The sequence below is a fragment of the Microcaecilia unicolor genome, chromosome 3, assembly GCF_901765095.1.
Source record: "Microcaecilia unicolor chromosome 3, aMicUni1.1, whole genome shotgun sequence".
Taxonomy (NCBI): domain Eukaryota; kingdom Metazoa; phylum Chordata; class Amphibia; order Gymnophiona; family Siphonopidae; genus Microcaecilia; species Microcaecilia unicolor.
The window spans coordinates 226,244,989-226,269,100 of NC_044033.1; the positions used below are offsets into that span (position 1 = coordinate 226,244,989).

At 43.9% G+C, this 24,112-nt stretch overlaps 2 protein-coding genes across 4 annotated transcripts in view; both read right to left on the bottom strand.

Annotated features, from left to right (window-relative positions):
• LOC115466338 (butyrophilin subfamily 1 member A1-like) overlaps positions 1 to 24,112 on the bottom strand; it is a 1,244,786-nt gene that overhangs the window by 857,787 nt on the left and 362,887 nt on the right. The window lies entirely within an intron of this gene.
• Positions 1 to 24,112, bottom strand: part of LOC115466339 (butyrophilin subfamily 1 member A1-like) — a 384,019-nt gene that overhangs the window by 347,850 nt on the left and 12,057 nt on the right. For all 3 annotated transcript variants that reach the window (XM_030197519.1, XM_030197521.1, XM_030197520.1), the window contains exon 4: positions 14,545 to 14,892. In XM_030197519.1, the coding sequence (XP_030053379.1) occupies positions 14,545 to 14,892 (348 nt within the window). The remainder of the gene's footprint in view (positions 1 to 14,544; positions 14,893 to 24,112) is intronic.

Sequence of the window (24,112 nt, forward strand, 5' to 3'; positions counted from 1 at the left end):
TTTTCTAATACACGGAATATATTTGTCCTGTACTTCTAGGATGGTGTTTTTGAACAGCATCCATGCCTGATTCAAGTTTTTTACCCTTTCAGCTGCTCCCTTCAGTGTTTTTTTCACCGTTCTTCTCATTTTATCGTAATCTCCTTTTCTAAAGTTAAACGCTAGTGTATTTGATTTCCTGAGTTCACTTACTTCGCAGCCAATATCAAAACCGATCATATTATGATCACTGTTATTAAGCGGCCCTTGCACCGTTACCCCCTGCACCAGATCATGAGCTCCACTAATGATTAAGTCTAGTATTTTTCCTTCTCTTGTCGGCTCCTGAACCAGCTGTTCCATGAAGCCGTCCTTGATTTCATCAAGAAATTTCACCTCCCTTGCGTGTACCGATGTTTCAGTCACCCAGTCTATATCCAGATAATTGAAGTCACCCATTAATATTACATTGCCCTTTTTATTCACTTCCCTAATTTCCCTTGTCATTGCTGCGTCTGTCTGCTCGTGTTGGCCAGGCGGACGGTAGTACACTCCTATCACCGTCCTTTTCCCCTTTTCACGTGGAATTTCAATCCACAAGGATTCCAATAGGTGTTTTGTCTCATTTACATACAGTGCTACCCCCTCCGCCAATCCTATCCATCCTATCGTTACGATATAATTTGTAGCCCTGTATGACTGTGTCCCATTGGTTATCTTCCTTCCACCAGGTCTCAGAGATGCCTATAATATCCAGTTTTTCATTGTGTGCAATGTACTCCAACTATCCCATCTTATGCCTCAGGCTCCTGGAATTTGCGTATAGACATTTCAATGTATGCGTGTTGTTCCGTATTTTATTACGTTTAATACATGGCATTATTAATATGTTGTCTTCTGTCTGGTCATCGTTAATTTTATTTAAGGCTATCTGATCCTCTATAATTTCTTTGTTATCCTTACTCACAAGTACCCCTTTTTTCCCTATCTGGGTGATATCCTCAGAAGATACCTTCTCCCGAGCCATGCGCTTTTGAGCGACTGTCGGCCTTCCCCCCATTTCTAGTTTAAAAGCTGCTCTATTTCCTTTTTAAAAGTTGACACCAGCAGCCTGGTCCCACCCTGGTTATGGTGAAGCCCATCAGATCGGAATAGGCTCTCCCTTCCCCAGAATGCTGACCAGTTCCTGATAAATCCAAAACCCTCCTCTCCACACCATCGTCTCATCCACGCATTGAGACTCCGGATCTCTGCCTGTCGGTTGGGCCCTGCGCGTGGAACAGGTAGTACCGTGTTTCCCCGAAAATAAGACACTGTCTTATATTAATTTTTGCCTCCAAAAATGCGCTAGGTCTTATTTTCAGGGGCTGACTTATTTTTCGGGGTTGGATCGGGGTTGGCCTGCCCGCGCCTCCGTCGCTCCCGGAACTAACCTTTAACGCCTCCTTTCACCTTCGCAGCAAGCAGCAGCAGGGCAGGCCACTCCTTCCTTCCGTGTCCCGCCCTCGCCTGACGTAACATCCTCGAGGGCGGGGCACGGAAGGAAGGAGAGGTCTGCCCTGCTGCTGCTTGCTGCGAAGGTGAAAGGAGGCGTTTTTGGTTAGTTCCGGGAGCGACGGAGGGTGGGTGGAGGGGGGGCCTGGCGACCTTGGGTGGGGGGGGTGGCCCGGGGGCAGCCTTGTCCGGCTCTCGGCAGCCCTGCTTTCAAACAAAAATTTGCTAGGTCTTACTTTCGGGGGAGGCCTTATATCTACCAATTCAGGAAAACCTCTACTAGGTCTTATTTTTGGGGGATGTCTTACTTTCGGGGAAACAGGGTATTTCAGAAAATGCTACCCTAGAGGATCTGGATTTGAGCTTCCTTCCTAAAAGCCTAAATTTAGCTTCCAGAACCTCTCTCCTACATTTTCCTACGTCATTGGTACCCACATGTACCAAGACGGCCAGCTCCTCCCCAGCACTATCTAAGATCTTGTCTAGGTGGCGTGTAAGGTCCGCCACCTTCGCACCAGGCAGGCAAGTCACCAGGCGATCCTCACGTCCACCAGCCACCCAGCTATCTACATGCCTAATGATTGAGTCGCCAACTATAATAGCGGTCCTAACTTTTCCCCTGTGGGCTGTAATCGGAGACATATCCTCGGTGCGAGAGGATAGTACATTCTCTGGTGGGCAGGTCCCAGGTACAGGAGTACCCGGCTGGAGGTGGGACCTCTCTACCACATCCCTGTAGGTCTCATCTATGTACTGTTCTTTCTTCCTCATCTCTACCAAGTCTTGAACTCTAGCCTAGAGAGAACGGACCTTCTCTCTGAGAGCTAGGAGTTCTTTGCACTGGGCACACACATATGACTTCACACCAAGCGGAAGATAATCATACATCTGACACTCATTGCAAAAGACTGGGTAGCACCCCTCTTGCTGCTGGACTACTGACTCCATCTCATTAATATATGAATATCTAAATATATTAAAACAAGCTACAAAATTAAGGATGTTGAATAGACAACATCATGAAGCGAACAACTAAAGGCTGTCCAGAGATAGGTTTACCCTCTACACGACGATGATAGGAACTAATCGCACTAAGATGAACCCTTAGTGAGTTGGTTTTGATGCCAGACTCTGATAAGTGTAGGAGGTATTCAAGCAGGGTCCGTGTAGGACAAGAAAGGGGATCTAGGGCCTTGTGTCACACCAGAAGGCAAACCTCATCCATTTGAAAAAATAAGACTTCTTCATGGAATCTTTTCTGAAAGCAAGCAAGACTCGGGAGACACCCTCTGAAAGACCCAAGGAGGTGAATTCTAAGCTCTCAACATCCAGGCCGTGAGAGCCAGAGACTGGAGGTTGGGATGTAGAAGCGACCCCTCGTTCTGAGTGATGAGGGTTGGAAAACAGTCCAATCTCCACGATTCTTCGGAGGACAACTCCAGAAGAAGTGGGAACCAGATCTGACGAGGCCAGAAGGGTGCAATCAGGATCATGGTTCCGCAGTCTCGCTTTTCAGCAAAGTCTTCCCTACTAGAGGTATGGGAGGACGCATACAGAAGGCCTGCCCCCCAATGTAGGAGAAAGGCATCTGACGCTAGTCTGTTGTGGGCCTGAAGCCTGGAACAGAACTGAGGGACCTTGTGATTGATGTGAGTGGCAAAAAGATCCACCGAGGGGGTGCCCCACGCTCAGAAGATCTTGCGGACTAAGCCATGTTCAGTGACCACTAGTGAGGTTGCATTATCCTGCTCAGCCTGTTGGCCAGACTGTTGTTTACGCCTGCCAGATAAGTGGCTTGGAGAAACATGCTGTGACGGCGTGCCCAAAGCCACATCTGGACGGCTTCCTGACACAGAGGGTGAGATCCAGTGCCCCCTTGCTTGATGGTGTAGTACATGGCAACCTGATTGTTGTCTGAATTAAGATTACTTGGTTGGACAGCCGATCTCTGAAAGCCTTTAGAGCATTACAGTTCACTCTTAATTCCAGGAGGTTGATCTGCAGACCTTTTTCCTGAAAGGACCAGGCTCCCTGAGTGTGGAGCCCATCCATCTACATGAGCTCCCCACCCCAGGAGAGATTCATCCGTCGTCAGCACTTTCCCTGGTTGAGGAACTTTTAATGGTCACCCCATGGTCAAATTGGATCGAATCATCCACCACTGAAGAGAATTCCGAAAGCTGGTGGACAGTTGGACTACATCCTCTAGATGCTGGGAGGGAGGAATGCCTGATGCTGGGTGGGAGGGAGGGAGGGACGGATGCCTGGTGCTGGGTGGGATGCCTGGTGCTGGGTGGGAGGGAGGGAATGATGCCTGATGCTGGGAGGGAGGGAGGGACGGATGCCTGGTGCTGGGTGGGTGGGAGGCCTGGTGCTGGGTGGGATGCCTGGTGCTGGGTGGGAGGGAGGGAGTGAAGCCTGATGCTGGGAGGGAGGGATGCCTGATGCTGGGTGGGAGGGAGGGAGGGACGGATGCCTGGTGCTGGGTGGGAGGGAGTGATGCCTGATGCTGGGAGGGAGGAATGCCTGATGCAGGGTGGGAGGGAGGGAGGGACGGATGCCTGGTACTGGGTGGGTGGGAGGCCTGGTGCTTGGTGCTGGGTGGGAGGGAGGGGAGAGGAGGGTGGCTGGACATGGGTGGCTGGAGGGGAGGGCAGGGGGAGAGGAGGGTGGCTGGACATGGGTGGATGGAGGAGAGGGCAGGGGGGCGAGGAGGGCAAGAAATGAAGAAGAAAGGAGGAAAGTAAAGAAATAAATGGAAAGGAAGCCCTGGAAACGGAGTTAACAGATAGAGAGCAGCAGAAATCAGAGACTAGGACCCAGGGGCATATCTGACCTGCGGCGGTAGGGGGGGCCAGGGCCAGAGTGAGGGGGCACATTATAGCCCCCCCCCCCGCCGCCGCCGCCGCCGCCGCCATTGCCGATCCCCCTCCCCCCTGTTGGAATGTATTGTATTTTACATGCATTGCCTGTCACCTATTATTTCTCTGTGATTACTCTGTGACCTCTGATGTGAATTACTTAGAGAGGTCACACAGCTATGCAACTTCCTGTGGGGGTTAGGCACAGCACATGGAGCTCATGATCTCTCCTAACCTGAGAGGATCTATGGTGGTGTGAGCATCCATTACCATCTAAGCACATGGAAAGAGCTGATAATACAAATGTATAGTATTATGTATATATAAGCCTGTCTGATTATAATCTAACTACAAACTGTGAGTAAACAGATGTTTTGTTACTTCAACTTTAAAGTGACTCAGCAGTGAATTATTCTGGGGTGAATGAGAGAGAGATGAAGAAAGAAATTAACATTTCTAAAGCTGAAGCTGTGTGTATAAAATCTGCTAATTATTTACTACAAATAATCCAACAAAAGGGTTATGGGCCCAGGGCCAGGAATTGAAAAAGAAGAGAAATATTACCAGGCAGTAAAAAAGCCACATTTTTCTCTTAAGTTTTAACAGAAAGATTCAGTCTGTCTCTCTCTCCCCCCCACACAGCAGACAGAAGGCTAAGAAAATGGCTGAGGGAAGAAATTCACCATTTTTCTACTCTCTAAAGGTGCCTAAATTAACTGAATTTAATTATCAGCAATGGGAATTAAGATTCATATGTCTCCTTCGAGCAAAAGGATTAAATATATGCTTAGACCAAAACAGAACAGCTGAAAATATGGCTGAATGGGACAATGCAAACTATTATGTGAAGTGCATGTTTTTGGAAGCTCTCTCAGAGAAACAAGCCATATTAGTGGAGGGAAAAGATACACCAAAGGACATTTTATATAAACTGAGAACTATGTATGCAACTACATATGCAAAGCAGCAACCAATTTGGTTAGCAGAGTTGAATGAAACCAAATTAAGGGATAAAAGTAAATGTAATGATCACATTATGCATCTTATGTCTTCATTTCAAAAGTTAGAACTTTCTGGAATTCCCATGTGTGATGCATTGAAAAGAGCATTTCTTTTTACCTCACTATCAAAGAAGTTTGATGTTTTTAGGTCTGTAAATGAAGCCATTGAAGGGCAATCTTTTGAACAGGCAACATCTAAACTAAGGCAGGAATGCATAATAAATGATTCTGAGGAGATGTGTTCTCAAAGCAAGTCAGAGAGAAATGAAACAAATTTCTTGGCAAAGAACAGAGGAAGGCGGAGCTATGGGAAAACTCCACCCAAGGGCAAGCTGATTTGCTATTCATGTGGAAAGGAGGGACATGTATCTAAATGGTGTAAGGAAACACAAAACACTCCCTCTAGCTCACCTAAGCCAATGGAACTAAAGAATTTTCAAACCAGGAAATGTATGAAGGACAATAATAAACAAAAGGGCTTTCTAATGGCAGAAAAATCTTTGACTATGGTAAATAATAATTCAAATGAAAGTACTTGGATTTTGGATTCGGGGAGCACATGCCATTTAACCAATTGTAAGGATTTCTTTCAGGAAATGTGTCCAGAAGAAGGTATTCTTAAAACTGCAAACGCAGGGACTGCTAAGATCCAAGCAAGAGGTATTGGATTCTTGAAATGCAAAGTGTCTAATGAAGTTAAAGAAATTCCTGTAAGTGATGTCTTGTATATTCCCCAAGCAGTTTGCAATATGCTTAGTGTATCTACATTAGATAAGAAGGGATTTGTGATTCATTTTGAAAACAGTAAGTGCACAATCTCTAAAAATGATGAAGTGTATGCTGAAGCTTTTATGCATAATGATGTTTATAAACTGAGCATTTCAGGTGAAGCCTCACATCTGGCGCAAGTAAGGAAGAATGATGGTAAATGTAGTCTGGAAATCTGGCACCGCCGCCTGGGACATCGTGATTTTAAGGTGATCCAGGATCTTCGCAGTGGGCAACTAGCCACTGGCATTCAGATAAGTGCAGATGCTGGTAAAATGGAGAAATGCATAGACTGTGTTACTCAAAAAGGTGTGAGACCCTCATTTCCTGCATGCACAGGAAATAGGAGTAATAAAGTGCTGGACTTAATACACAGTGACTTATGTGGACCGTTTAATATCCCATCATTGGGAAATAACAGATTTGTGCTAATATTCTTGGATGATTTCTCTAGATATTGTGTGGCCTATTTGCTGAAAGAAAAAAGTCAAGTCACAGACATGCTGAAGAAATACGTAGCCATGGTGAGCAATAAATTTGAAAGAAAACCAAAGGTTCTTCAGACCGACAATGGTGGTGAGTTCACTTCACAAAGCATGCGCACATTTCTAGAACAAGAAGGCATTCAGCATATCACAACAGTAGCTTATACACCAGAGCAAAATTCTGTTGCAGAGAGAAAATTTAGGTCACTTGTGGAAATGACCAGATGTATGCTGTCAGATAGCAATCTCCCTAAAAGACTATGGGGGGAAGCCATTCTCACAGCAGTGTACCTACAAAACAGAATGCCAACTAAAGGCGCTGAGCGCACACCACATGAGACATGGCATGGTAGGAAGCCAAACCTGTCACACATAAGAACATTTGGAAGTACAGCATATGCTCATGTACCAAAGCAAAGAAGGCATAAGCTGGATTCCACAACAGAAAGGGGCATTTTAGTTGGCTATGCTCCAGGACACAAAGGATATAGAATTTTGAATCTGAAAACTGGCATTGTTGGCATAAGACATGTTACATATTTTGATGAAAACAAAAGGGTTGATAAAGGCTGGATTATCCCAGATGAGCCTTATCATCCAGAATATGAAACTAGAACCATAATAGACATGCCAGTGTATATAAATGCCATACCAAGGCAGATGTCTGAAAGCAACTCATCTGTATCTAACGAGGAACAGGCAGAGGAAGCAGACACAGAAAGGATCATTGAAGAAGACAGTACAGTTGGAGAAGGGGAATCAATTGGAGAAGGACTCTCAGATTTAGAGGATGCGGAAAGGTCAGACCAACCTGTTGTCAGACGCTCATCCAGGGAAAACAAAGGTGTTCCACCCCCAAGACTGTCTTACCTAACAAAGTCAGCAGAAGCTCAAGAGCCCTTAACATGGGATGAGATTGAGAAAATGCCAGCAGAAGAAGCTGCTGAATGGCGTAAAGCTGCACAAGAAGAAATTGATGCATTGGATAAAAATAATACTTGGATTCTTACAAAATTACCTCCTGGCAAGAAAGCTATAGGATGCAAATGGGTATTCAAGTTAAAAAGGAATGCACAAGGAAAAGTGGAAAGGTATAAAGCCAGATTAGTCGCAAAGGGATATCTTCAAAAATATGGAGAAGATTTTGATGAAGTGTTTGCACCTGTAGTGAAACACACGACAATAAGAACACTTCTGAGCATTGCAGTCTCAAAAGGCATGCAAGTCAACCACATTGATGTAAAAACAGCATTTCTTCATGGAGATATAACTGAAGACTTGTACATGGAACAGCCAACAGGTTTCATAAATACAAAACAAAGACAGCTAGTGTGTAAATTAAACAAAGGTCTTTATGGATTAAAGCAAAGTGCAAAATGTTGGAATGACAAATTGCATGAAATATTGACAAACTTAGGATTTAAGCAAGGTGAAGCAGATAAATGTTTGTACACTAGGTGCAGAAATGGACAATATGCATACATTTTAGCTTTTGTTGATGATCTGCTCATTGCAAGCGAAAGTGAGCAAGAGTACAAGGACATTGTAAAATATTTAAACCTGAATGTTGAGATAAAAGAACTTGGTAATGTGTCATACTATCTTGGTATAGAAATTGAGAAACAAAATGATGGTTCTTATCTTCTAAGCCAGAAGCAGAAAATAAATGAGCTTATTGAAAGTTTAGGTATGCAAGATGCCCAAGTTGTAAGCACTCCCATGATCACTGATTTTCTGAAGGATGAAACAGTAAGAGAACCTTTACCAGATAACATCCAATATAGATCAGCCATAGGTAAGCTTTTATATCTAACTACCACATACAGGGCTGATATAGCAAATGCAGTAGGAATTTTGAGCAGAAGGGTCAGCTCACCTACCAAATCAGATTGGACTGCAGTTAAAAGGATGGTAAGGTATTTAAAAGGTACCATTGATTGTAAATTAAAGATTTCAGCCAATAGTAATCCAAAACTAATATGTTACTGTGATTCAGATTGGGTAGGGGATCATTCTGATTATAAATCCACAAGTGGATATGTGTTTATGTATGGAAATGTACAAATTTCATGGGCCAGTCATAAACAAAGTATTGTGAGTCTGTCTTCTACAGAAGCTGAATATGTGGCCGTATCAGAAGCGTGCAGAGAACTGATGTGGATTGAAAAACTTTTGCTGGATTTTGGAATAGCTGAACAGAGACCAATCCAGATAATGGAAGATAATCAGAGCTGCATCCGACTGTCACAGAATGACAAGGTTCAGTCACGCACCAAGCACATCGCAACGAAATACCACAACGTGCGAGAGTTGGCGAAAGAAGGGGTCATCAGTCTACACTATTGTCACACCAGTGAGATGACAGCTGACATCATGACCAAACCATTACCCAGAGAACATTTTGTGAATCTGCGTATAAAGCTTGGACTTTGTATGAATAAATAATTGCATGACAGTTATGCATGAGAAGGGGTTTGTTGGAATGTATTGTATTTTACATGCATTGCCTGTCACCTATTATTTCTCTGTGATTACTCTGTGACCTCTGATGTGAATTACTTAGAGAGGTCACACAGCTATGCAACTTCCTGTGGGGGTTAGGCACAGCACATGGAGCTCATGATCTCTCCTAACCTGAGAGGATCTATGGTGGTGTGAGCATCCATTACCATCTAAGCACATGGAAAGAGCTGATAATACAAATGTATAGTATTATGTATATATAAGCCTGTCTGATTATAATCTAACTACAAACTGTGAGTAAACAGATGTTTTGTTACTTCAACTTTAAAGTGACTCAGCAGTGAATTATTCTGGGGTGAATGAGAGAGAGATGAAGAAAGAAATTAACATTTCTAAAGCTGAAGCTGTGTGTATAAAATCTGCTAATTATTTACTACAAATAATCCAACACCCCCAGCCGCTGCCATTGCCAACCCTCCCCCTCCGTTGCTCGCCTACCTTCGCTGGCGGGGGACCCCAACCCCCGCCAGCCGAGGTCCGCGTCCTCCTGCCGCTGCCGGCTGCCTTTGGTCCTTTCATTTTTCCATTGAAGCTGGCGCCGCCGCCGACGAAAAAGTTTCTTTTGAATCTGACGTCGCTGCACGTTGTACGTGCAGGACGTCAGACTCAGAAACAATTTCTGAGTCTGACGTCCTGCACGTACAACGTGCAGCGACGTCAGATTCAAAAGAAACTTTTTCGGCGGCGGCGGCGCCAGCTTCAATGGAAAAATGAAAGGACCAAAGGCAGCCGGCAGCGGCAGGAGGACGCGGACCTCGGCTGGCGGGGGTTGGGGTCCCCCGCCAGCGAAGGTAGGCGAGCAACGGAGGGGGAGGGTTGGCAGCGGTAGGGGGGGCCAGGGCGAAATCTGCGGGGGCCCAGGCCCCTGAGGCCCCACGCAGATACGCCCCTGCTAGGACCAATATGGATAGAAAAACAAAATCACCAGACAACAAAGGTAGAAAAAATCATTTTATTTTCATTTTAGTGTTTGGAATATGTCCAATTTGAGAATTTACATCTGCTGTCTTATTTTGCACTGGGTATACTGGAGCTGTAACAGCTTACAGAAATTTATTTATTTATTTATTTTTGTTACATTTGTACCCCGCGCTTTCCCACTCATGGCAGGCTCAATGCGGCTTACATGGGGCAATGGAGGGTTAAGTGACTTGCCCAGAGTCACAAGGAGCTACCTGTGCCTGAAGTGGGAATCGAACTCAGTTCCTCAGTTCCCCAGGATCAAAGTCCACCACCCTAACCACTAGGCCACTCCTCCACTCTTATAATGAAAAAAAATCATGTTATTTTTTTTCTCCTATACTAGTATAATAGTTTCAATGATGTCTGTTTATATGCGCCATGGCTGGTGTAAGGGTTGTGGCTATCATAAGGGTGGGGTCATATGTGATGACCCCGCCCATAATGAGTACCAGCACCTGTGATAAATAATTAGATTTTGGGTTGCTGTTTGTGCACTCGGTCTCTGAAAGGTTCGCCATCACTGGTCTATCGGGTGGGGAAAGCTCCTATGATATCAGCTGGGGGGCTTAAACAAGGAGGAGATGCCCAAGCACACCAGCAAAATTGACCGGGGAGAGGGAACCATAGGGAAAGCAACTAAACTGAGCACTGCAGGGGAAAGGAGCAGTGGGACAAAATGATTCCTGGGTAAGCACAGAACATGGAGTCTTACAGAGAGACTGTTCTGCACATGTGCTAAGCGCTTTCCCTACCAAGCCACTTGCAGATTTTCCATGCATCTCATTTGCATGCAATTTTCTTTTATCATTGGTCGCTGTTTAGAAATTGGTAAATTCAACAGCAACTGCAGCATTTAATTGCGACTCGAGAGCATTGGGGGCCTTAATCTTATCACTTCTCTGTCTCTTTCCTTACTCTTCTAAGATAGCTAAAGCACCAAACACAGCTATACTTTATCAAACCCTGAAATCATTAACTGCATCTCATCCCTCTACACTCCCCTCCAGCCAAGATCTTGTGGACTATTTCAAAGATAAAATCGCTGTTCATCGTAGCGCCTTCACCCATACATTATCAACTATATCACATAGCCCTACTTCACAACCTCATCTATCACTCAGCCTACTCAATGCATTTCATACCCCATCCAAATCTCAGCTAGACACCATAATGAAAGGAATGAAAGCCACTATTGCCCCTCAAGACCCTCTCTCTTCCACTTTCATTAAAAAACTCTGCCCAGGAGCTAGGCCCTTACATCTCACAAATGATTACTTCTTCCCTTTCTTCAGGTACAGTCCCGGAGTCATGAACATAAGCTATCCTAAGGCCTAAGCTAAAAGACCCATCCAAGCCTCTCTTGGACAAGGGGAATTATCGCCCCATAGCAAACCTTCCTTTTCTTATAAAAATTGCAAAAAACCACCATTCACACACAGCTTCAAGATTTCCTTTAAAAAACTAAAACTCTTCATCCAAATCAGACAGGATTTAGAAAACATCATAGTACCAAAACTGCCCTGCTAGACATCACAACTCACATTCGCTGTCAATTAGATCACAATAAATCAACTAACCTACTCTCGCTCGACTTCTCAGCAGCATTCGATTTGGTAGATCACAATCTGTTGTTAGATGGGCTTTTTCAAATAGGGATTCGAGACCAAGCACTCAACCAGTTCAAATCATTCCTCTCCAACCGCTTGTATACAATCTTATGTCAAAGACCAGAAATCAAAGCCATTTACTCTCAATTCTGGTGTTCCACAAGGATCAATCCTTTCTCTGACCTTGTTCAATATTTTTTTAGCCCCATTACTAACACTCGCTCAATCCCTAGATTTCATAGCATTCGTACTGTATATGCAGATGATATACAATTTCTACATCATATTGACTCAACAGATACTCACATGATTCAATCACTAAATCATAAGCTTGTACAAATAATCGAGTGGTTGTCCCACAATAAGCTTATACTTAATCCTAGAAAATCAATTTTTCTTCTCTTTTCCAACTTTGCAAATGGTATACTCACACATCCCATTCTCCTTAACTCTGCATAAACTCTGCAAGTGCAATCCACTAAAATACTTGGGTGTTTACCTAGACGAATCTCTTACATTCTGTAAACAGATTTCACACATCAAGAACTGCTTCTATAGACTCAAACAGATTAGATCCATTCGTCCACTCCTTGATCCGCAAATCATTAACATCCTTATACACTCCTTTGTGATTAGCAGACTAGACTATTGCAATTCATTATACCTAGGTCTCAGAGCTACAGACACTAGACACTTACAGATAATCCAAAACACAGCTATAAAACCAATAACTGGAAAAAAGAAATTTGATCACGTGACCCCACTCCTTAAAGCCGCCCACTGGCTCCCATTGCCCCACCTCATTATATTTAAAATTCTGCTGCTGGTCTACAAGACCCACCAAACTGGAGAACCAATATATCTTTCCTGGCTACTGGTTCCATACACCAGCAAGAGACTACTCCAATCATCCACTCAGAATTTTCTAGTAATACCATCTTTTTGCGTTATTGTACACAAACATACTAGGAAAGCTATTTTCTCTGTGCAGGGCCCAGAACACTGGAACAGGCTTCCACAGAAACTTTGTCACCACACTTCCCTTCAAAGTTTCAAAAAGAAGCTTAAGACCTTCCTATTCCTAGATGCATTCTCCAAAATCCTCTATATACACTCCCCATTCCTCTGCTGCGGAGGATGAGTCTGACTGACAGTGAGTTTTAATGCCCCCTTCCTTCTTTCCCATTAAGATATTATAGTTCTACCCTCTTTCCTCTTGTGTCTTGTATTGTCCGTACATGCATGTTAGCTCATTTTTTGGTTTTAGCCTTTACGCCGCCTAGACACCTAATCTGATAGGCGGGATAGTAAACCTCTAATAAGACCCATCTTTTTAAAAAGGCATACCACATAGAATAACAAATATAAATATACACATCTCCCACGCCTTTACTCAGATCTATTTTTATAATATCTGCCTGCTTTATACTTCTACTATATCACTCTAAATCTCCATTTAACAATAACAATAAGTAACTACTTTTATAATATCTGCTTGCTGTAAACTTCCAATATGTTACTCAATATCTCAATGTAACAATAAGTGGCCACATTGAGCCTGCAAAGAGGTGGGAAAATGTGGGATACAAATGCAATAAATAAATAAAAACTTGAAACTTGAGTCCTGCAGTGCATCCACAATACAGTAGTGTGGTGTCCTTTGCAATAAAGCCTCCTCCTACCTCATTCTCTAACAGGGTGCTAAAAGTTACATACTCATTGCACATGTAAATTTGTAGAATATTGCCATCCATGTGTGTAAGTGTTTACTTATTCGCATACAGGGCAGTATAGTGCCTATACCCTATTTTATAATTATACAGTAAATTGCCATAGTGCGTAATTGTGAGGGGGCGTCCACATGGTTGAGTCGTTTCTGCCCTATCCCATCCTCTTAAAGGATCTCTCCCAGTACCTTAAGGGAAGATACATAAGATACATTTTATCCCCTACTAGGGGCGTAGCCAGACTTCGGCAGGAGGGGGGGTCCAGAGCCCAAGGTGAGGGGGCACATTTTAGCCCCCGCCGACTTCCCCCCCGCTGCCACCGCCACCAACAACTTTGACCCCCCCCGACGACCCTCTCGACCCCCCTCCTACCGCCAACCCTCCCCCGCCGTCGTCTTCCTTTGATGGCGGGGGACCCCAACCCCCACCAGCTGAGGTCCTCTTCTTCCGGCGCAAGGCTTCGTTCTGTTTCTGTGAGTCTGACGTCCTGCACGTTGTACATGCAGGACGTCAGACTCACAGAAACAGAACGAAGCCTTGCAGACCAGCCAGCAATGCGGCCCCTGGCTGATCTGCAAGGCTTCGTTCTGTACAACGTGCAGGACGTCAGACTCACAGAAACAGAATGAAGCCTTGCAGATCAGCCAGCGGCCATATGTGCAGGACGTCAGACTCACAGAAACAGAACAAAGCCTCCCTTGTGCCGGAAGAAGAGGATCTCGGCTGGTGGGGGTTGGTGTCCCCCGCCAGCAAAGGTAGCCAATGATGGCGGGGGAGGGTTGGTGGCAGGGGGGTCCAGGGCCAAATCTACGGGGGCCCAGGCCCCAGTTGCCCCACATTACGCCACTGTCCCCTACTTTCAGCCTGTAATATGTCTAGATCTGACTCCTGATCAGGGTCCTGTTCAGTGTTTTTTGTACCTGTCTGCCCTTGTGTCTGAGCTCACTAGCCACACTTAATCTCTCCTATCACTTCTCTGCCTCTTTCCTTAACAATATATGTGTAATATCAGCGAGTCCTGCAGTGTATCCGCATTATGGCAGTGTAGCCATAAAAGCTACTTATGTCTTTTAGTCAATCTTACACTGAACACAGACAAGACAGAAAGTCAGAAGAGAATGAAATCTTCCACTTACGGGCTACTTTCAGCTCCAATGTTGTATCTCCATAGGACATATCAGATTGAAAGAAACACGTGTAACTTCCTTCATCATCAAGCCCAATATTCTGTATCCTCAGTGACACAATGCCACATGAAATGTAATTTCTGATCAGCTCTGTCCTGCCTCTGTATTCTGGGATCTGACGCTCATTCTGATCCTTCCCATTCTTATACAGGTGCACGACTGAGTCGAATCTGGAACGGAACCACCTCACATCCATGTGCTCAGCACTGAGGACTGGGGAGAGGTGGCAGGATAACTTGGCATCTTCACCCAGAACAGCAACCACTGGCTGATCAGGGCCGATGATTTCAAAGTGATCTGCAAATTATATTAAAAACAAATGGAAAGACATTAATTAGCAGTGGAGAATATGGGTCTGATTGCTGAGGCATGTAATATAACCGTTTACACTAATTACAAGGGTCTTGAGGCAGGGGAGTGAGAATAACCAATATACTCTTCTTCTTACAAACTGGATAACCTTCCAAGTGTTTATCTTGGATTCTAGGAATCCTGTCATGCGGATTGTGAGAAACTGTAGAAGGACCATGCAAGACTGGAAGATGGCATCTAAATGACAGATGAAATTTAATGTGGATCCATACAAATTGAAGCACATAGGGAACAATGACCCAAATTACAGCTATACGGGAGTCACTGCCCAGGAAAAGGATCTGGGTGTTATCGTGGACAGTACACTTAAATCCTCTGCTTAGTGTGCTGCAGCAACCAAAAAAGCAAACAGAATTATTAGGAAAGGAATAGAGAATAAAACAAAGAAATCATAATGCCTCTGTATCACTCCATGGTGCAACTGCACCTTGAGTATTGCGCATAATTCTGGTTGCTGCATCTCAAAAAAGATATAGCAGAATTAGAAAAAATAGAGAGAACTGCGACCAACATGATTAAGTGGTGGAATGACTCTCACATGAGGAAAGGTTGGGGAGGTTGGGGCTCCTCAGTTTGGAAAAGAGATGGCTGAGGGGAGATATGATAAAGTTGTACAAAATCCTGAGTGGTCTGGAACTTACAAATGTAAATTAATTGTTTTTCAGGAAGTACAAAGGTAGGGGACACACCATGAGGTTACACACATTTAAAACAAATAGGAGAAAATATTTTTCACTCAACACTCAACCCAAGCTCTGGAACTCATTGCCAGATGATGTGGTAAAGCAGTTAAGATAGCTGCATTTTAAAAAGGTTTGAGTAAGTTCCAGGAGTAAAAGTCCATACACAGTTATTAAGGTAAACCTGGAGAAAGTCACTGTTTATCCGTGAGGTAAGTATCGTGAATCTTGCTACTTTTAGGGATTCTGCCAGGTATTTGTTACCTGGATTGTCCACTGCTCTGATCCAGTATGGCAGTTTTTACATTATTATGGTTCCCAGAGGTAGAAAAACCTATCCCAGAGATGGCAAGAGTCACTCCCTGATCCTGATGCTGATAACTCATTCAGTTACAGAAACCTTATTTAGATTTCATCACCCACCTTTCCAACTCTATGTACAAAGCTAGTTATAAATTCAGATAGATTCCTGCCTCAGAAGACTTACAATCAAGGGCTAAATTTACTAAAAGGTGACATCACCTGATGAACCCGGAAATGGATTATACTCTTCCAGAGCTCAGAGGAAAGCTTTTGGAAGGCTCCCTCTGAGCATGCTGTACTTGCCCACTATATAAGTCCCTGTGGAGCTATCTCCCCTCCAGGTGTCTCCAGCTTGGTTCCATGGACTCATCCATTGGGGAGGAGACTTATCCTGCTGTCCATGGAGTAACCCCATTACAGGTAAGTAGCTCCGCTTTCTCCATGGACAAGCATTCAGTCACACACTGGTGACTCTCCAGCTGAGGGGGTGAGAAGGGGCCAGATATTTTTGCCCATTAGATGGGCCCCTTCGAAAGCCCGCTATGGTAGGATGAGATTGCGGGGAAAGGGAAGGAATTAAGCGAGACATCAAGCTCTGGTTTTGCTGAACTTTATTAAGGCCCACATGGTGGGCCAAACAATGAGTAAGGAAACAAGAATGGTTGTGTAACTAACATGGCAACTAGGGCATTGCCAATATGGTAAGGAGAATATGCTCTCTTGTTTTTTGTGGGATTTGTGGACTGGAATGTGAGTGTACACATCCTGGAGGACCATGGAGGCTAGCCAATTGTTCTTCCAGATCAGTGAGAGTGCATTTGGAACTTTTCCCTCAGGATGCATTTGTTGAGGTCTCGGAGGTCCAGGATGGGTCTGAATTCTCCTGTCTTCTTGGGATGAGGAAATAACAAGAGTAGAAACCTTGGTTGAGCTCTGCCAGGGGAACAAGCTCGATGGCAGCCGCTTGGAGGAGGGCCTGGATCGCCATTCGAATGAGATGGGTCATCATAACTTGTCCAAACCTTTTTTTAAAACCCTGCTAACTGCTTTCACCACATTCTCTGGCAACAAATTCAACAGTTGATTATATGTTAAGTGAAGAAATATGCTCTCTAATTTGTTTTAAAATTTACTACGTAGTTTGTTATACCACTTACCAGAAACTGATCCGTGGTGGTTTACAATGCCATTAAAAGTAAATAGGTCAGGAAAGAATGCCAATTTATAGATAGGACAGGTAACACAGTCACTCAAAAGAGAATAAATAAAAAGCCAGGGATGGGGGTAAAAGAAATATAAAAAGGCTGACAAGCAGACTGCCTTCCAGTCTTACAAACTACCAGTTCAAAAGTCAGGAATTTATGGAACCATAGGCCAATTCATAAAAATGTGTTTTTAAACAGGATTTGAAATTTTTTAAATTAGGTTTTCGATCTAATATAGTTCGGTAGATTGTGCCACAACCTTGGGGCTAAACAGAAAAATTCTGAAGATTGTGTGCTTTCAAAGTGGACTTTCTTTAATGTTACATCTTGTTAAAGACTTCTCATGTTTTTGAGCTGGGTGATTGGCTGTGGGACCCCTGGCATCCTTAGTGGTTTCCAATTTCTACTGCTTAGACATGCGGTGGATGATATTGTGGGATGAAGCGGGGTGGAAGGGAGGGGTGGGCAGGGGAAGGGAGGATTTCGGAGAGAATGTCAGGGGAAGTTGAGGGGAATTGGTAGGGTGGTATGGAAGGAAGAATCATCCAGAAAGTGGGATTTAGAGTGGTGGCTGGGCATTCTGAGTCTCTAGTATGATATTAAGAGGATGCTGAGTACTTTGACTGGTGACCATCATAAGCGCATCTAACTGTCAGATTGCGACCTGGAATGTGGGCTATGTGACCTCACCAGTGAAATGAGCTAAAATCTTGACTGCCCTGAACTGCAGAGGAGTGGATGTGGCATGTCTCCAGGAGACTAGACTCACAGAAGCTTAGCACCAAAAACTCAGGCATCTCTGGGTAGGGGATGCGTTTTATGCCTCGTCTGGGGGACGCCAGGGTGTCTGTGTGTGGCCATTCTCATCAGAAAAACATTGTTTACTCTGCCTAGGTGGCCTTTAAAGATGAACATGGGCGGTATCGTCTCCTGAAGGTACATGGCAGAGACATCTATATCTTGGTGGCATAGTGCCCCACACCATTTGATAGATCCTGTTACCACCAACGATCAAACGCTTATTCCCTTAAAATGAAGCTGACCTAGTGATAGTAGGAGATACAAATCTGGTCATGCATCTTGAAGAGGCCAGCATGTCTGCAACAGGCTTGCAAGGCTGGGGACCCCCAGAAACAGGTGTTCTTTCCTCTTTTGGGAAAGCCTTGGGGGTAGTGGACACCTGGCGTCTCCTTCACCTCAGGGAACAAGACTACACTCATCACTCCCAGGCACATGGTACTCGTCTCAGCTTGATTACATATTTATGAAGCAAGGCTTGTTTGCATTGGTTCACTCAGCAGAAGTTGATCCTGAAATGATATCTGATCATTCAGTTGTGTGGATAGACTTGGAAGTGCCTAGATGTCACCGGGCTTCCCAGGGATGGTGCTTTCCTGTGTATCTGGCCAAGAGCTCTGATTTTTTTAAGCATGTGCAGGACCGGTGGGTGGTTCTCTCACCACTAATACGCAACATCCAACCTATTTTGGGATACTGTGAAAGCAGTATTGCAGGGGGACAACATCTCCTACACTAGTGCGTGGAAGAAAAAGTTGGCTGCCAGTATAGTACACTTGGAGGGTTAGTTGCGACAAGTGAAATGGGCCTATATACGAACGAAATCTTGTGAGGCCAAAGACACCCTAGGATCTACCCAGATAGCATTGAACTCACTAATCTATGAGCAAACCACCCATAGTTTGATCTACTAGAAATATACATTTTTCAAATATGGTAATCGGGTGGGTAGGCATTTGGCTAGAATAATTAAGTGCTGGGTCTCGAGCTGAACCTGCCTTGAAGGATGCTTCAGGAATGCTAATCACGCATAGCGATAAGATCACAGATATATTTCACGCATACTTCGAAACCCTCTATGCTGATGTTGGGGCAGGGAGCAAGCAAATCTCTTGACTAGGGCTGCCCCTGGGATGGATGGCATACAGGGACAAATCTTGGGTCCTCTTTAGGACTATTTTCAGGTGGTAGTGACGAAGGGAACTTTTCTTCTTCATGATAATGTGACCCTTATTTCTCTTATCCCCTGGAGAAAGCAAATTCCTAAAGACTCATTTAGTTCATTTTTAAAAAAAATTTTATTTGTTGCATTTGTATCCCACATTTTCCCACCTATTTGTAGGCCCAATATAGCTTACATAATACCATAGAGGCAATCGCCATTTCCTGTAGTGAAACAAATACAGACAGTTGTAGTAGACGAATAAGGTTCATGTGCTATAGGCACATTGGGGAATCGTAGAGGGGAAGAGTTGCATAGCGTCTGTTGCGAGCTTTGGTTTCGCTGTGTTGTGAGGTTTAGGCACTTAGGTTGGGTTGGATGGGTATGCCTTTTTGAACAGGTTGGTTTTTAGTGCTTTCCGGAAGTTCAGGTGGTCGTACATGGTTTTCACGGCTTTTGGTAATGCGTTCCACATTTGTGTGCTTATATAGGAGAAGCTGGATCCGTAGGTTGATTTGTATTTGAGTCCTTTGCAGCTTGGGTAGTGGAGGTTGAGGTATGTTCGTGTTGATCTGATTGTGTTTCTTATTGGTAGGTCTAAGAGGTCTGTCATGTATCCTGGGGCTGTGCCATAGATGATTTTGTGGACCAAGGTGCAGATTTTGAAAGGGATACGTTCTTTGATTGTTGGCCAGTGTGGTTTTTCTCTAAGTAGTTTGGCGCTTTCGAATCATGCTTTGCCAAATATAAGCCTGGATGCTGTATTTTGAGTGGTCTGAAGTTTCTTTAGGAGTTCTTCTTTGCATCCCGCATAGATTCCATTGCAGTAATCTGCATGGCTTAGTACCATTGATTGTATCATGCTGTGAAATGTTTCCCTCGGGAAGAAAGGTTTCACGCGTTTGAGTTTCCACATTGCGTTGAACATTTTCTTAGTTGTAGATTTAACTTGGCTCTCAAGTGTAAGGTTTAGGTCGATAGTGACGCCGAGGATTTTCAGGCTGTCTGCAATAGGGAGGGTGTGGTCTGGAGTGTTTATACTTGTGGGTTTGTACGTGTTGTATTGGGATGAGAGGATGAGGCAGTGTGTTTTATCTGTGTTGAGTTTTAGTTGAAATGCACTTGTCCATGAGTCCATGACGTTTAGACTGAGTTTGATTTCGGTGGTGATTTCTGTCAGGTCATTTTTGTATGGTATATATATTGTGACGTCATCTGCAAAGATGAATGGGTTGAGGCCATTATTGGATAAGGACTTGGCTAGTGGTGTCATCATTAGGTTGAAAGGGTTGGTGATAGTGGTGATCCTTGAGGTACTCCGCAGTCGGCTTTCCACGGTGAAGAAATGTTTGAGTTTGATTTCACTTGGTATGTCCTGGTGGTTAGGAAACCCTTGATCCAACTAAGTATGTTTCCATCAATACCGAAGTGGTCTAGGACTTAACTTGGACGATAAACTTCTGGCTAAACGTTTGGCTGATCGGCATGCAGTTTATTTGCCTATGCTAGTGAGTGAAGAAGCGCAGATGGGATTTGTGAGGGGCTCATCAGTCAGTACAGAATGTACAGAAAATCTTTACAGCTATGTCCCATTGTAAGGCCCTGAGGATTCCATCATTGGCCGTAAGCTTAGATGCAGAGAAAGTCTTTGATAATGTGCGCTTGGAGCATTTGTTTGAGGTATTGACCAGGGTAGGCATAAATGGGGGGGGGGGGGGGGGGGGGGGGGGTTTGCTGCAATTCAGGCACTCTATAAGAATCCTCAAGCCCAGATCCTGGTCAATGGAGTCCAGATGCGGACCTTTTCCATTCAGCGAGGCACTCACCAAGGATTGCCCCTATCGCCGTTATTATTTTTTCTTTGCTGGGAGCCGCTGTTGAGGCGGATTAACGTTGACCTTATGATTCCAGGGGTGCAGATTTCCACCAAAGAAATCAAAGCATTGGCTTACACAGATGACATGATTGTGATGTTAACCACTCCTCAGCTAGCCTTGGAACATCTTTTAGCACTTATCTCTGAACATATCTCGGGATTTACTCTCAACTTGTCAAAACTGGTGGCCCTTCCTGTTTTCCCAGATGTGCAGACCTCTTGAGTGGGGACCTTTCCATTGACTTGGGAGGAGCAGATCCTAAAATATCTGGGGGGGGGGGGGGTGAATCTGCTATCTGATCTCTCTGCCTTGTACTCCATGAATGTTCAGAGTCTTTTGGAAGATTTTCAGAATACTTTTGACAAAGTTCCTCATGAGAGACTCCTGAGAAAATCTGAAAGTCATGGGATAGGAGGCAATAGGAACTGGTTATTGGAGATAAAACAGAGGGTAGGGTTAAATGTTCATTTCTCTCAATGGAGGAGGGTGAACAGTAGAGTGCCGCAGGGATCAATACTGGGACCAGTGCTATTTAATATATTTATAAATGATATGGAAATCAGAATGAAGAGTGAGGTGATTAAATTTGCAGATGATACCAAACTATTCAAGGTTGCTAAAACACATGTGGATTGTGAAAAATTGCAGGAATACCTTAGGAAATTGGAAGACTGGGTATCCAAATAGCAGATGAAATTTAATGTAGACAAATGCAAAGTAATGTACATTGGAAAGAATGATCTGAATCATAGTTACCTGATGCTAGGGTTCCCCTTGGGGGTTAGCACCCAAGAAAAATATCTAGGTGTTGTTGTAGATAATACACTGAAATCTTCTGCTCAGTGTGCGGCAGCGGCCAAAAAAAGCAAAAAGGATGCTAGGAATTATTAGGAAATGAATAGTAAATAAGACCAATAATACTATAATGCTTCTGTATCGGTCCATGATGCGACCTCATCTTGAGTATTGTGTTCAGTTCTGGTTGCAGTATCTCAAAAAAGATATAGTGGAATTAGAAAAGATTCAAAGAGCAACCAAAATGATAAAGGGGATGGAATGCCTCTCATATGAGGAAAGGCTAAAGAGGATAGGGCTTTTCAGCTTGGAAAAGAAATGGATGAGGGGAGATATGGTTGAGGTTTACAAAATCCTGAGTGGTGTAGAATGAGTAGAAGTGAATCGATTTTCTCGTTCCAAAAGTACAAAAACTAGGGACACTCAATGAAGTTACAAGGTAATATTTTTAAAACAAATAGGAGGAAATATTTTTTCCCTCACTGAATAGTTAAGCTCTGGAACTCTTTGCCGGAGGATGTAGTATCTGGTTTAAAAAAAAAAAGCTTTGGACATGTTCCTGGAGAAAAAGTCCATAGTCTGCTATTGAGACAGACACGGGGAAGCTACTAGTTGCCCTGGGATTGGTAGCATGGAATGCCGCCACTTTTGGGGTTTCTGCCAAGTACTTGTGACCTGGCTTGGCCACTGTTGAAAAAAGGATACTGGGCTAGACGGACCATTAGCCATACTTGGTCTGAGCAAGTATGGCTATTCTTATGTTCTAAGTACAGATGTGAGCCGCTTACACTCTATCAGGCATATCTTTCTATTCAATATATGATGTTAGTGCCAAAGTGGCTCTAAATGGACAAAGAGGTCGAGGAGTGGTATTGTATGTGAAAAACAATATCAGAGCGGCAGAACTGAGGGGAACCTGGGGAAAGGAAGAAGCTATATGGATTGTCCTGGAAAGAGAAGATGGAACCTGTATCCACATGGGTGTTATCTACAGACCTCCAGCACACATGGAGAAACTGGACAAGGATCTGATAAAAGATATTCAAAAGCTTGGTATGAAAGGGGAGGTGCTATTGTTAGGAGATTTCAACTTGCCTGATGTGGATTGGAACATCCTGCCAGCTGAATCAGAAAGAAGTAGAGAGATTGTGGATGCCTGTCTAAGTGCCTAGCTCAGACAAATGGTGATGGAACCCATGAGGGAAGGGTCAATACTGGATCTAGTGCTCACAAATGAAGGAAGTGTTTCCAATGTCTGTGTGGGTGCACACCTATTTAATAGTGATCATCACAAGATATGGTTTGATATAAGAGCAAAAACAATGTGAGGACATACAAAACTCCAAGTACTGGATTTCAGACATACTGATTTTGGTAAAATGAGGGAATACCTGAAGAAGGAATTGATGGCATGGGTAGGCATGGATGAAGTGAAAGTGCAGTGGTCCAAACTGAAAATTGCTATAAATATGGCAACTGATTTTTACACAAGAAAAGTAAACAAAAACAAGAGAAGGAGGAAGCCTATATGGTTCTCTAAACAAGTGGCTGAAAAAATAAAGGCAAAAGAGCGACATTCAAAAAATACAGAACAATGCAACAAGAGGATCACAGACAAGATTATCGGATTAAACGCAAAGAAGCGAAGAGGGAAACACGGCTAGCAAAAGTGTGGGAGGAAGAAAACATAGCTAAAGATATTGAGAGGTGACAAGACCTTTTCAGATATATTGGGGAAAGGAGAAGGAATTGGTAGACTGAGAATGGCTATGTGGAGAGTGATGAGGATAAAGTGAACGTGATAAACAAATATTTTTCATAGGTGTTCACGGAAGAAAATCATGGCGAAGGCTTTTACGGGTTGTTTGCTGAGGGTGTATCTGGGAATGGAGAGGGTATTGTGCCATTCACAGAAGAAAGCTGCTGAGGGAATATCTGGAAATGGAGAGGATATTGTGCCATTCATAGAAGAAAGCATTTATAAACAGCTTGAGAAACTGAAAGTGGACAAAGCTATGGGGCCGGATGGGATACATCCCAGGATATTGAGGGAGCACAGAGAAGTCCTTGCGGGACAGGGAAGAAAGTGGGAAACTACAGGCCAGTAAGCCTCAAGTAGGTGATAGGAAAAATAATGGACTCACTTTTGAAGGAAAGGATACTTAACTTCCTAAAAGCCAACAAGTTACAGGATCCGAGGCAACATGGCTTCACCAAAGGAAAATCCTGCCAAATGAATCTTACTGACTTCTTTGAATGGGTGATCAAAGAATTGGATGAAAGACGCGCTCTAGATGTAATCTACTTGGATTTCAACAAAGCCTT